We start from the raw sequence: 12,027 nt of genomic DNA, 5'->3' as shown, positions 1-12,027 counted from the left end.
GACCTTTGTGATTTAACAAAGCTCCCCAGTAAAAAGGGAATAATAATAGCTTCTCCCCTATAGATGACGACTAGGTGAGATCACATGGTTAAAATGCTTAGCATGGAGTGTGAACCTAGAGGTTCAGTGACTGGCTGTCATTCTCTCCTCCTCCCCTCCCCTGCCCTCTAGCATGGTTCAGACAGGACATTCCACTTGCCAAGCACCAACCCTATGGAGCAGGCACAAGCTCGGCGACTTACACCTGGGCCCCATTTCTCACTGGTCTCTCTGTGAGGGCGGGTCATGACTGTCCCCATCTCCACCTCACAGAGAAGGAAACTGAAGCTCAGAAACTGAAGCTCAGAGTGGCATGTCACCTGCCTTAGAGTACACAGCTTGCAAAGAAAGTATTGGGTTTAAGACTTCAAGGCTCGTGCTCTTTCCTGTCTGCCATGCTGCTTCAACTTTTCTGGATTCTGATTATCCTCACCCATCTTGGAGCAAGCGTGTTTCTTGAGCAGGGGCTCCCTAAAGCAGTGGAGCAGGGCGGGTTCTTCTCCCAAGAATCTAGGACGTCAAGGCCTGCCACCTGCTCACAGGCTTAAATTTCTCTGCAAGGGCCCTTGGCTAAATTAGGTAATGGGCCAGGACTCTGGAATGGGGGTGGGGGAGGAAAGGAGGAGGTGCTCACTGACCCCAGGATCTGATTGGCCAGGGCAATTAGTCCTGGGGAGCAGAGAGGTGGGAGGAGAGGGTGCCCCTACAAATCCAAGGTGCTGGAGCAGGCCAGGGTATCTTTGGGTGGTGGAGTGCTGAGGAGGTGACTGACCTGAAGCAGGGGAGGCCCAGTGACTTGCAACCATGGTAAGGACAAGAAGGAACTTCATCCCTTTGCTTGCTGGAGCACTTCTGGACCTCTTCCAGGCCAGATCCGGGTGCTCTGTAGTTCAGTAATTGGACGTTTAAAGATGGAACATGTAGGCTCCTGGAGCCTAGATGTCTAGGAGGAAGCCTGGGAAGAAGGCCTTGGACTTCTCTAGGAAGGGGAGGGCTGGGTGCTTTGGGATTGCCAACTCCCTGCAGACCTAAGGCTTTGGCAGTGTTGGCCACGGAGCTGTGAGGGGGGTGTTAGCTTGTCTCCCTCACGGTGGAGGTGGGGACCCTGAGGGCCAGAGTGAGTCACCTAGCAAGCCAGTGGCTGGGGTGAGCTAGCTGGAGGTCTTGCCAAATCATCCTACTGCCGGTGAGAGGAGTCCTCTAGAAGAAGGGAGGCCTACAGAGCTTCAAGCCAGCTAAGGTGCAGGATCCCAAGAGCTATGAGGGAGAGAAGGGGCAGAAGATGATAGACCAAGGTTAGAGACCCCGGCCTCCCAGAGAGGGAGGTCATTTCCCCTGAGGTCCCTCTCCCCACTTCAAGGGGTAACTAGACCCCACAGGACAGCTGCTGTTGCCCATGCCAGGCTAAAAATAGCCTGCCCTCCTGCATGGTCAAGGAGGAGGGAGGAGGGGAGGGTAAGGAGGAGGGCAGTGGCTAGCTGGCCGCCGAAGAAGGCCTTGGCCACCTCAGCCCCTCCTCCCCGCCAGCCTCAGTCCAAAGTCCCATAGCCAGATGGCTTGGCTTGGATGTGGCCAGATCGCCTCCCCCAAAATCTTATTTCCACCTCCACAAGGCCCCCATTATATTCTGTCCAGCATGATTATGATTTACTCCAATGGCTAAGTGATAAGAAGGGAGCTTAAAATCTCCATCTCCACAAGTTGTTGGAGGGAAGGGATGGGTGTCTGGGTCTTCTTGGCCTCAGTGTCCAGTGTCTGGCCTGACGCTTAGTTGGGGCTCAATGACTCTGCCTTGCATTATTGAGAACATTTACTGAGCCCCTATTATAGTACCAGGCTCTACTGGGAGCTGGGGGACACTGAAAAATGATGCTGGAATAGTGCTGGTACTTTACAAAACTCTTTGACGTCTCTGATCTTTTCATTCTTGAAAAGCAGCTGAGAAGAGCTAGAGTAGAATAAGTGACTTGCCCAAGGTTAGAAAGGGGGATTCCTGACTTGACATCTGATTAGCAGGTTTGGAGACCCTGGGCATAATCTGTTTCCTCCTTGTTCTTCAAAACTGGGGTTCAGGTGCTGCGGGAGCATGCAGAAGGTGTTGTTAGTTTGGAACTGTTCTTCTGGAAGACCAAAGGGCACTGACAGAAAGGGGTTGAAGAGAAGGGGGTTAAGGCAAGAATGAGCTCTGGGGCCACCCCTTCTGCTGGCTGACTCTGTGTCTCCTGCAGACGGACCAGCAGGCGGAGGCCCGGTCCTACCTCAGCGAGGAGATGATCGCTGGTGAGTGCGGGCCGGCGGGCGGGTGGCTGCGTGCTGGGCAGTGCTGGGGGCTGGGCAGGGTGGGAGGGAGGGTGTGAGGCTGACAGTCCAGCCAGGCCCACCTCGGTCCTCTGCCTCGCTCAGAGTTCAAGGCTGCCTTCGACATGTTCGACGCTGATGGTGGCGGGGACATTAGCGTCAAGGAGTTGGGCACGGTGATGAGGATGCTGGGCCAGACCCCCACCAAAGAGGAGCTGGACGCCATCATCGAGGAGGTGGACGAGGATGGTGAGCAGGTGGCCCTCCAGGGGCTGCGACTGCGGCGGGCGGGGTGGGCCCGCAGGGCTCAGGCTCACTCGCCACCTGCTCGCCTCAGGCAGCGGCACCATCGACTTCGAGGAGTTCTTGGTCATGATGGTGCGCCAGATGAAAGAGGATGCGAAGGGCAAGAGCGAGGAGGAGCTGGCCGAGTGTTTCCGCATCTTCGACAGGTGCACTGAGGGCTGAGGAGCCGAGAAGGCGCTGGGCTGGGCGAGTGCGCGGACCAGGCGGCGCGGGTGGGCGGTGTGGGGGTGTGGGGGGCGGCTCGCCCCCGCCTGTCCTGACACCCTGTCCCTTCGCCCCAAGGAACGCAGACGGCTACATCGATGCGGAGGAGCTGGCTGAAATCTTCAGGGCCTCCGGGGAGCACGTGACAGACGAGGAGATTGAGTCCCTGATGAAAGACGGCGACAAGAACAACGACGGCCGCATCGACTTCGACGGTGAGGGCGGGCGCGGGGCGCGGGGCGCGGGGCGCGGGGCGGGGCTCCCACGCGGCCGTCCGTGGCTTTGTCCGCAGGGCGGGAGCCCCGGCGGTGCGTGCGACTGACGCTTCCGCGCTCCATCCCCGCAGAGTTCCTGAAGATGATGGAAGGCGTGCAGTAAGAAGTCGCCCCCGCCTCCGCCCCGACGCGCGTCCCTCGGGCGAGGGCGGGCCCGGCACCCCCGCCCCGCCCCGTCACGGCCTCAGCCCCAGGAGGGAGGCGCGGCCCCTGCGGGCTCTGTGTGCAGGGGAATAAAAGCAGACACTGCGAGCGAAGCGCGTAGCCTGAGTGAGGGTGTCAGGGCCCGCCTGGCTGGGCCGCCGTCCGGGGCACCACCCGAGCGCCTCGGGGCTCCAAGGAGCGGGCACCCGAGTTGCGGGACGCACCGAGGCGCGGGACCCCGGGCAGGTTCCCGGGCGCTGGCGCTGGGCGTGCACAGCTCGGCCGGCGGGGTTGCCGCGGCGCCTGGCGCTGGAGGAGGGAGGCCGGCGGTGGGGGTGCGGGTTGGCGCTTGGAGCTGTCGGGGTGAGGGTGCCGGGGATGGCGGGTAGGGTGAGGGCGCGGCAGGAGGCTGGAACCCGCGGGAGGCCGAGGTGAGGCCCCTTTCCTTCCCCGCCGTCGTTCCTTTCTGGAGCCTTTGGGTCTGGGGTGCAAGCTACCGGGCTGGCGATGGAGAAGCGGGTATCGTATCCATCCGTTCCAGGCAGCATTCACTCTTGGTTGACTTTTTCTACTTCGTCTGTTCTGAGCGTTTATAGGTGCTCCATACTGGAGATGGGAGAGGAGGGTAGGGGCACACAGCCGGGAAGGAGGTTCTGACGTCATCATCTCCACCCTGCATCCCTGCCTCCAGCTCCCGCCAATGCCAGTGTGCTCAACATGGGGCCATTAGCAAGATCTAGCTAAAAGAAATCTGACCTGGCTGCTCCCTTGTTGAAATACCCTCAGGGCTCCCCTTCGCTTCTAGAATCAAGTCCAAATTCCTTTCCCCTCCTACCCCTCTCAGGTTCCAGCCACACCGGGTAATCTATCCTTACTGCTCTGGACAGTGGAGGTGCACTTTGAAGCTTTTGGGCTTTTGCTCATGCTGGAATGCCCTTCCTCCTCTAATAAGCCTGGCAAATTTTTCAGCCCAGCTCAGATACCATCTTCTCCCTTGATCCCTCTGCCACTGGCTGTGCTCTGGCTTCTATAGCTCTTTGCACACAACTCAGTTCTAGCAGGCCTCAGGGCCAAGCTGACTCAGTGCAGCGGTGCTTTAGCTTTAGTGTCAGGCTGCCCGAGTTTGAATCCTCATTGCTGGGGACAGATCACCCAGTGCTTCAGTTTCCTTTACTCTGTAAAATGGGGACAATGATAGATAGTATCTACCTTGCAGGGTTGTGAGTGCAAGCTAGTGTGCAGAGTGCTTAGAATGGAGCGTGGCACAGACTAAACACTATTAATAAATGCTATTATTAATATCATTACTGTCACCTTGAAACATTAACCTGTACTATTATTGTCATGGTCCTCCCTGTCCAACTCCTTCGTGTTCTCGGCTGCCCTTTCTGACACATTAATTTCCCAGTTCACGTTTCCAGCCAGGATCAGGGCTTGTCACCAGGACTGATTCCTGTGTGCAGTGCCCTGTGCTTTGCAGGCGGGTCTCATTCGTCCACACAACCGGAGAGGCAGTCGGATGCTGTTCTCCCTATTTTACTGTGGAGGAAACTAAGGCAGAGTGAAGGTACCTATCCAGGCACACAGACATTTGGTGGAAACGAGCAAGGCTCTTAACCATGGCACCGGCTACCTGTTGACAGTTCTACCTGCATATCCTGAGTACTTCAAGCTGGTCCTGTGCTAAACTGATAAATCCCCTCACCTTCCATCCTGTTCTGCAGTGTTCCCTATCTCAGAGATGGCACCCCAAGAGATCGGCCTCCTTTCCACCTGTAATTTACTCTGCCCTGCTACTTTCTCTCTTTTCCTTTACCCTTTTATCCCTCCCTTCTGAGCCCACTGGCTGTTGTGACTCAGGCCAAGCCATTGCTCACCAGGTTGCAGAAGAGTAGTTAACCTCCTTGCCAGTCACTTCCCGTAAGGCATCCAGAAGCAGCTTTCTGAAACCAAACCTGATCACATCATTGCCCTACTCAAGGCTTCGTTAGCTGCCTCAGGGTAAAGCCCCCGCATTTTAATTAAAAGCCTTAAAGGCCTTACAAGCCCTGTGTGGCCTGACTTCCAAGCTATTTTGCCTGTGTTCTATACCCCTGGACTTCTTGCTGTCCGGAGTGGCCCAATCTCCTTCTCCAGAAAGCCCTCCTTGACCCTCCTGGTCTTCATTAGGTACCCATTTCAGAGTTTTCATAACATGTGAGTCTAGCAGCTGACATTCATTATCTAACATGTCAGGCACTATTCTAAGGCCCATTGAGCCTATGAGGTAGCTATTAACACTTCCATTATACAGAGAGGTTAAGTCTGAGTGTATGCACGTAGCATGGGGTGGTGTGGGGATTCTAACTGTTCTGCCTGCTGGGCCTGAGCTCTTAACCAGCACTCTGTATGGCACTCCACCCCACTGACATGCCTATCTGGCCCCGGAACCTCAGCCTCTTGAGGACAGGACTGCGTCCTTTCCTCTGCCCCAAGCATAGGGCTTTTACAGTAATTGTATGGGGTGAATGGTAACAATACCTTCTGATACGGTATTAGACTTTTTTGTTGCAAGTGCCAGAAACCTAAAGCAAACAGACTTAAAAAAGGGATTTACTAGCTCATGAAACTGGGATGCTAAGGTGTCAGCTGGAGGCCAGAGCCTCAATGTCACCTCCATCTCATAGCTAGCTACTTCTCTGTGCTTGGCTTTTTTCCATCTGCAGCTGTGTGCTCCAGCTGCCCAGACTTCCTCCTCTTTTAGCATCCCAATTAGTAACATCGTTTTACTTTTTCCCAGGAATTAATTCCAGGGAACACTGGTTCTGAACCAGTCAGCCCCTGGGATTGACACAAGGCTGGCGGGCTAGCCATTTGGGGGTGGGGGAGCAAACACTTTGATCAAGGGGACCACACACAGAGGCATCCTAAGGCAGGCAAAAAAATATGCCCATTTGGCCAGCATTGAGTAAGAACCACTAGTGCCATGTTCTGAGCTTCCTCTTAAGACATCCTCTAGCCAGGGGTTTTCTTTTTTTTTCTTTTTTTTTTTAGCCAGGGGTTTTCAAAGTTGGGAGAGCTATCAGAATCCTGGAGAGCTTGTTGGAACCAAGACTTTGCATTTTTTTTTTTTTTAAAGATTTTATTTATTTATTCATGAGAGACAGAGAGGCAGAGACACAGGCAGAGGGAGAAACAGGCTCCATGCAGGGAACCCGATGTGGGATTTGATTCCGGGACCCCAGGATCATGCCCCAAGCCCAAGGCAGACGCTCAACCACTGAGCCACCCAAGCCTCCCTTAAGACTTTGCATTTCTAACAAGTTCCAGGTGCAAGTGGGAGGGCCACACCTGGAAGAGAGCTCTGCTCTACACTTTTACCTTCCAGAGAAATGCAGGACCTCAAGCCCCACCAGAGTGACTGAATCAAAATTTGCATTTGTTAGACCCCTGGCAGATTTATCTGCAGTAACAGGGTAGCACTGTTCCAAGCACCACTCTGCCCCCGCCCCCCATGTGTGAGATTTAAAACCGTGCAGAGGACATCAAATCCAATCCCAGACCTGCCTGCCAGTGCTACTCATGGGGGCACAGGGCAGGAAAGGAGCCTGGGCTGGCAGAGCACAAGGAAGGCGAGAACCTGATGCCCTCCTCTGCTCCCCTGCCCCTTCCCCCAGGCCTGCACTATCAGCTGCTGGCAGAGCGGACTAGGTTGGGTGAAGCTAAGATCCAGGTGGGGCTTGGAGGGCACTTGGCTGCTGGGTCAGTCCACCTTGAAGATCTTGCAGCACCTGGACCAGGGCCATCACCCTAGCCTGCTCTTCCCCCTGCCTGCCCCTGGAGGGACCCCAAATGGCCAGCATAGGAGTTCCCTCTCAGGGGCTCCAAGGGTAGGGCCTGTGGCAAACCAGTGTTGAGAAGGCCTCAGGGCTGGAGGCCCCTGGCCAGTGGGTGCAGCAGCTGGAGTTATCACTGGTGGAGATGAGCAGGAGTGTGGAGCCATCCATGGAGGGCCTGGGGTAAGAGGTGGGTCGAGAGCTGTCCTGGGGTGTCTGGCAGGGAAGAGGGGTTCCCTCGCTGTCTGGGCCTGCTGTAGGGTGGTGACCCGATCGCCTTGTCTGTCTCAGGGCCAGAACACCCCGACATAAGAGTTGGTAGCTGGTGCTCACCCCCCAAGCCCCTGCTGTACATGCATGTGTCTGCACATAACACTCTACAGCTGTTTTGCTCTAAGGTCTGGTTCAGTCTCATCTGTAACTTGGCTGGGACAGCTCTAATATCCACTGCCATTCCTGGTGCATGTCACAACTCGACAGAAAGAGGCATTTTATGACACCATCTTATCGAAGAGGAAACGGATGCAGTCATAAAATGACTAAGGTCACAAGGGAAGGAATCCTTGTCACCTCCTTGCTCAGCCGCTCAGCCTGTCAGCTGCCTTCAGGCTGTGGGTTAGATGAGCAGGGCAAGAGCCTGGATCCACTCCACTGACCCTGAGCACGCCCAACCCTAGGGTAACTACAAGGCAACTTGTAAAAAAAAAAAAAAAAAATCAATGTATTTATTTAATATATTCATCACAAGGGCTCAAACAGAGACTTAATTTAAAAAACAGAAACAAAACAAAACAAAAACGACACCACAGCTTCAGATACAGAGTCCTAGACAGAAATGAAGAGAAGGACAGACCATGTAGGGAGAAAATAAAAAGACAACACAAGGAGAGTAGGTTGGACAGTCAGGGATCTTGGCTGGAGACCTGCTTTGAGTAGGTTTCTTGCAGATACTTCTTAAAGGCTGGAAGAGAACAGGCAGGTCTCAAGGAGTGGTGGGGACAGGGGCTAAGGTGGGCCAGGGGGCAGGCAAGGATACAGGGGTGGGAGAAGTCTGGGGAGCTGGGGAGGATTTCCCGACAACAGCTTCTCCTTCTGCTGCCCACTCAGCTAGGTCTCCTGGATGGGTTCTGCTCCCAGGGGGGCTGGGGAGGCGGCTGGGGGCCTTAGTGAGCAAGTCATGTGCAGGATCCTTCTGTTTGAGGGATACTTTGGAGGTTGGGAAGGGACCACCTGGTGCCTGAGAAGGATGAAGGACCCACCTGTGGGGTTTTTCCAGAGCTCGGCAGCATGTGTGTTCAAAGGACTATCAATGTTGGGTTCTGTGGATGGACAGAGAATGGTCAGTAGGAAGGGAAAAGGCTGGCCAGGCGGGGGTGTCCTGGGAGTCCTGACGGGTTCCCAGGCTCAGGGGAGGGGCTGGTCTCAGAAGTCACCTCCTAGCAGGCTCTGGATGGACAGCAGGATAGTCCTGACATCATACAGGGCAGACCATTTGTCCTTCAGGATGTCCAGGCAGATGTTACCCTGGGTGTCCACGTTGGGGTGGTAGCAGGGTGTGAGGAACTTCACTGTGGGTGCGTTGTAAGGGTAGCCACTGGGGAACTCCAGGGAGAGCTTATACCTCAGGTCTTCATATACCTGGCAATGGAGAAACAGGGGTGGGGAGTAGGCCTCCCACCCCAAGTCCCAATAAACGGCTTACAAGGACCTTTGAGTTTGTCTGGGACTTGATAAGAGACAGAGTGTTACACTGGCTCTGTACTTTCTCTCCTATCTAGTAGGGACATCAGTGATCCTTTGGTCTGTGGGCTGTCAACTGGCATCCTGAGGGCTACCATAGCTGTGCTTTAGTCAGTCACAACATCAGCTGCTAACATGTGAAAATCAGGGTAGTTTAGACATACACCTGAATTTGTTTCTTAAAAAGATTTTATTGTTAAGCAATCAAAAGCCCCAGTGTGGGGCTTAAGGGCACAGCCCTGAGAACAAGCGTTTTACATTCATTCACTGACAGAGCCCGCAGGGGACCCCTGGATTTCTGACTTAAACCAGATGTGCAGCAATGGGAGCTGCCATCTTGGGACTTGTGCCCTTCCACTGGCTGAAGTCCTCACGTACCCTCTGTTCTTCATTCCGTCTTGCCCTTTCTAGGCATCTAAGATGGAAAGCTACGCTTTAAACCCAACCTCTTACTATCCAGAGGGAGACAAGGGCCACAGGCTCAGAGCACAGGAACAGAACAGGGAAGTGTCCTGCCAGGCTTTAAGCTGACCTGCACTTGGTTTTCACCTCATACCTCTCCCCAGACTCACCCACCTCAACCTTATACTTACTGTGCCAGCTGCTCCGTGGATGGTCCCCACCCATTTGAAAAGGTTGTCTGATTCAGGGAAGGCAGAAATCCCTTTGTCACCAGACATCTGGGGAAGAAACAACACCTGCTGGGCTGCAGAATATGGTTTTGGGGATCAGTGGGTAAAACCCTTCCCCTTAAGCTCGTCAAATTTTGATCCAAAATAAAGCAACCAGACCAAACTGATAGGCTTTTTTGAGGAAGTGATTCGATTCCTGGGGCTGAACCTGCCCCCGTGGGGGAGGAGTACTGGATGTGTTAAGGGCGGAGGGGTTATGCAGAGAAACAGAAGGCAGCTTGTTGGATGCTGGGAATTGGGTTCAACATGCTAGTTAGTACTGGTTGCAAACGAAGCCTAAGGACCATTCACAGACCGGGGAGATATACAACATCAGCATAGAAGGATTTAAATTGGATATTCAGGGTTAAAGTAGACAAGGTCATCTAGGAAAAATTATTTGAAAGTTTGACAGGTATATTCCCTAAGAAGAGTAAGGGTGGAGAGTTGGGTGTGGGAAGTAGGACCAGGCAGCACAGAGAGAAGGACTTGCCTGGCATCAGGGAGCGGTATTTTATTTTACTTAAAGATTTTATTTATTTATTCATGAGAGACACAGAGAGAGAGAGGCAGAGACAAAGGCAGAGGGAGAAGCAGGCTCCATGCAGGGAGCTGGATGTGGGACCTGATCCCGGGACTCCAGGACCACGCCCTGGGCTGAAGGCAGGCACTAAACCGCTGAGCCATCCAGGATCCTCGGGAGCTGTATTTTATTTTTTATTTTTTGGGGGGGAGCTGTATTTTATTTTATTATTATTTTTTTAAAGATTTTATTTTTTTTAATTTTTATTTATTTATGATAGTCACACACACAGAGAGAGAGAGAGGCAGAGACACAGGCAGAGGGAGAAGCAGGCTCCATGCACCGGGAGCCCGACGTGGGATTCGATCCCGGGTCTCCAGGATCGCGCCCTGGGCCAAAGGCAGGCGCTAAACCGCTGCGCCACCCAGGGATCCCAGGAGCTGTATTTTAGAGAGAACTTAAAGGTGGTGGTGGTGGTAGTGGTGGTTGAGGGGGACCTGGAGTAGACACTGCTGGAAGGAAAGGTGTAGGTGGGGCCCAGAAGAGAGGAAACCCGACTCATCCTTTTATCTCCTGTGCTGTGTCTAGCAAAAAGCCTGATGTAGGAGAGGCCACTACTGATAAGTGAATGGGAGGTGGAAGGTGGATCACCTGGCTTGGGGTCTGGGCAGGTAGTCACTCACCATGAGGGTCATCAGCTCCTGCTGCAGCCTGCAACGTAAGTGTTGGGAGTCATCTGGGGGCCTGCATGGGCCAGCGCTCCACCCGGTGCCGCTTCCCCAATCCCAACCCCGGGGTCCCTGGAAGAGCTGTCAAAGAGGCTTCTCCAACCCTGAGGCCAGCCAGACGCGGCAGGGGCACACTCAACCCCATTTCTGGCAGAGTTCTCTCCCTTCCTGATTCCAGGCTCAGGCAGTTTAGTTCAGTTAAGCCTTTTTTTTTTTTTTTTTTTTAATTAAGATTTTACTATTTATTCATGAGAGGCAGAGAAGCAGGCTCCACGCAGGCTCCACGCAGGGAGCCCGATGCAGGAACTCGTCCTGGGACTCCAGGATCACACCCTGGGCCGAAGGCAGGCCCTAAACCGCTGAGCCACCCAGGGATCCCTGTTCTGCCTTGTTCTTTGGCCCCTCAGCTTCTCTGACGCCTCTCCCTGTGCCGGATCCCTGTTTCTCCCCACTCCGTCCCCGCTTCCCCCTACTCCAAGCCACCGGGGGCCCAGGCACACTTTCATCTTGGCTCACCTGCGGAGGGCCCCGGCCACGCGCCTCCTCCTGTCCGCCTTCGGGGCCCCTCTGGGGGCAGCCCGAGCTCCCGGCGTGCCCTCCGGCCCCGCATACCTGCCCACTCCAGGAGGTGGGGGCCCGGAAGTCCGAGCTCTGGACCGCAGGGCCCAGGGCGTGCCGGCCCGGCCAATGGTACCTCCATACTCCTCACCTCTTGCCCACGGGGCCCCGGGCGGCGCCCCCGCTGGGTTCGGCTCCTTTCCGGGCGGCGGCGACGCTGGCGGCGGCTGGGTCTCGGTTCTGGGAGGCCATCCCGGCGGCGCAGGGGGGGAGGCAGGAACCCGGAGAGCACGGCTGCAACTGCGGGGCCGGGGCCCGCCCGCCCGCGTTTGAATCGTAACCCTCCGGCAGCACCGGCCAATCAGCGGCTCGCTTGGGTTTGATCCAGCCAATGGGGCGCGCCGGGGCGCTCTGTCACCGCGCAACTGCTAGGCCCGCCCCCCGGCGCAGCACTATTGGGCGGCGGGAACCTGCTTCTGAAGGGCGATTGGCAGAAGAGGCTGTCATTAACTAACGACTCCGCGGCGGAGTGGTGGCCTTTGGAAAACGCCGACCATTAAAGGGCCAAGAAAAAGTCCACGTGGGCCGAACCCTTTCGGGTTAAACGCCTGGCTGGGGAGGGAGCGACCGGCGCGCCCAGCGGGATTCCCTACTTCCCGGCGGAAGGCAGCGTCTCCGGCCTGACGACATTGGTACCCTTCCCTCTCCCCGGAAACCCCTACGACA

General features: G+C 55.3%; 2 protein-coding genes across 5 annotated transcripts; one reads left to right on the top strand and one right to left on the bottom strand.

Moving 5' to 3' along the window:
• The first annotated feature begins 699 nt into the window (after nt 1-699).
• On the top strand, nt 700-3,374 carry TNNC2 (troponin C2, fast skeletal type). The gene is made up of 6 exons (XM_025470246.3): nt 700-846; nt 2,268-2,319; nt 2,443-2,586; nt 2,675-2,789; nt 2,926-3,062; nt 3,194-3,374. Exons 1-6 carry the CDS (start codon nt 844-846, stop codon nt 3,223-3,225), a joined length of 483 nt encoding a protein of 160 aa, XP_025326031.1. The 5' UTR covers nt 700-843; the 3' UTR covers nt 3,226-3,374.
• Nucleotides 3,375-7,792: 4,418 nt separating this feature from the next.
• UBE2C (ubiquitin conjugating enzyme E2 C) lies at nt 7,793-11,638 on the bottom strand. 4 transcript variants are annotated; one of them, XM_025470239.3, is made up of 6 exons: nt 11,453-11,638; nt 10,699-10,726; nt 9,415-9,501; nt 8,515-8,752; nt 8,341-8,400; nt 7,793-8,042 (listed from the first exon to the last, which is right to left on the bottom strand). In XM_025470239.3, the coding sequence occupies exons 1-6, from the start codon at nt 11,551-11,553 to the stop codon at nt 7,984-7,986; spliced, it is 573 nt and encodes a 190-aa protein (XP_025326024.1). In that variant the 5' UTR covers nt 11,554-11,638; the 3' UTR covers nt 7,793-7,983. The 4 variants fall into 4 exon arrangements, with proteins under 4 accessions (XP_025326024.1, XP_025326026.1, XP_035561562.1 ...); XM_025470241.3 differs by having other exon boundaries at nt 8,515-8,719; nt 11,453-11,635; XM_035705669.2 differs by lacking the exon at nt 11,453-11,638 and adding an exon at nt 11,260-11,380.
• Between the last annotated feature and the right edge of the window lie 389 nt (nt 11,639-12,027).

Source organism: Canis lupus, chromosome 24, assembly GCF_003254725.2.
Source record: "Canis lupus dingo isolate Sandy chromosome 24, ASM325472v2, whole genome shotgun sequence".
In the NCBI taxonomy this organism is placed as follows: domain Eukaryota; kingdom Metazoa; phylum Chordata; class Mammalia; order Carnivora; family Canidae; genus Canis; species Canis lupus.
The sequence above is the reverse complement of the archived record's forward strand: the minus strand, read 5'-3'. Positions and strand labels throughout refer to the sequence as shown.

What these genes read in the sequence shown, in the direction of transcription:
- TNNC2 (XM_025470246.3), top strand. An exon ending in CGAGGAGGTGGACGAGGATG is followed by an intron (nt 2,587 to 2,674) that starts GTGAGCAGGTGG and finishes TGCTCGCCTCAG; the next exon opens with GCAGCGGCACCATCGACTTC. An exon ending in CGGCCGCATCGACTTCGACG is followed by an intron (nt 3,063 to 3,193) that starts GTGAGGGCGGGC and finishes CCATCCCCGCAG; the next exon opens with AGTTCCTGAAGATGATGGAA.
- UBE2C (XM_025470239.3), bottom strand. Translation starts at nt 11,553, where the DNA reads ATGGCCTCCCAGAACCGAGACCCAGCCGCCGCCAGCGTCGCCGCCGCC. An exon ending in CGGGGCCCCGTGGGCAAGAG is followed by an intron (nt 10,727 to 11,452) that starts GTGAGGAGTATG and finishes CTTACGTTGCAG; the next exon opens with GCTGCAGCAGGAGCTGATGA. An exon ending in CATCCAGAGCCTGCTAGGAG is followed by an intron (nt 8,401 to 8,514) that starts GTGACTTCTGAG and finishes GTCCATCCACAG; the next exon opens with AACCCAACATTGATAGTCCT.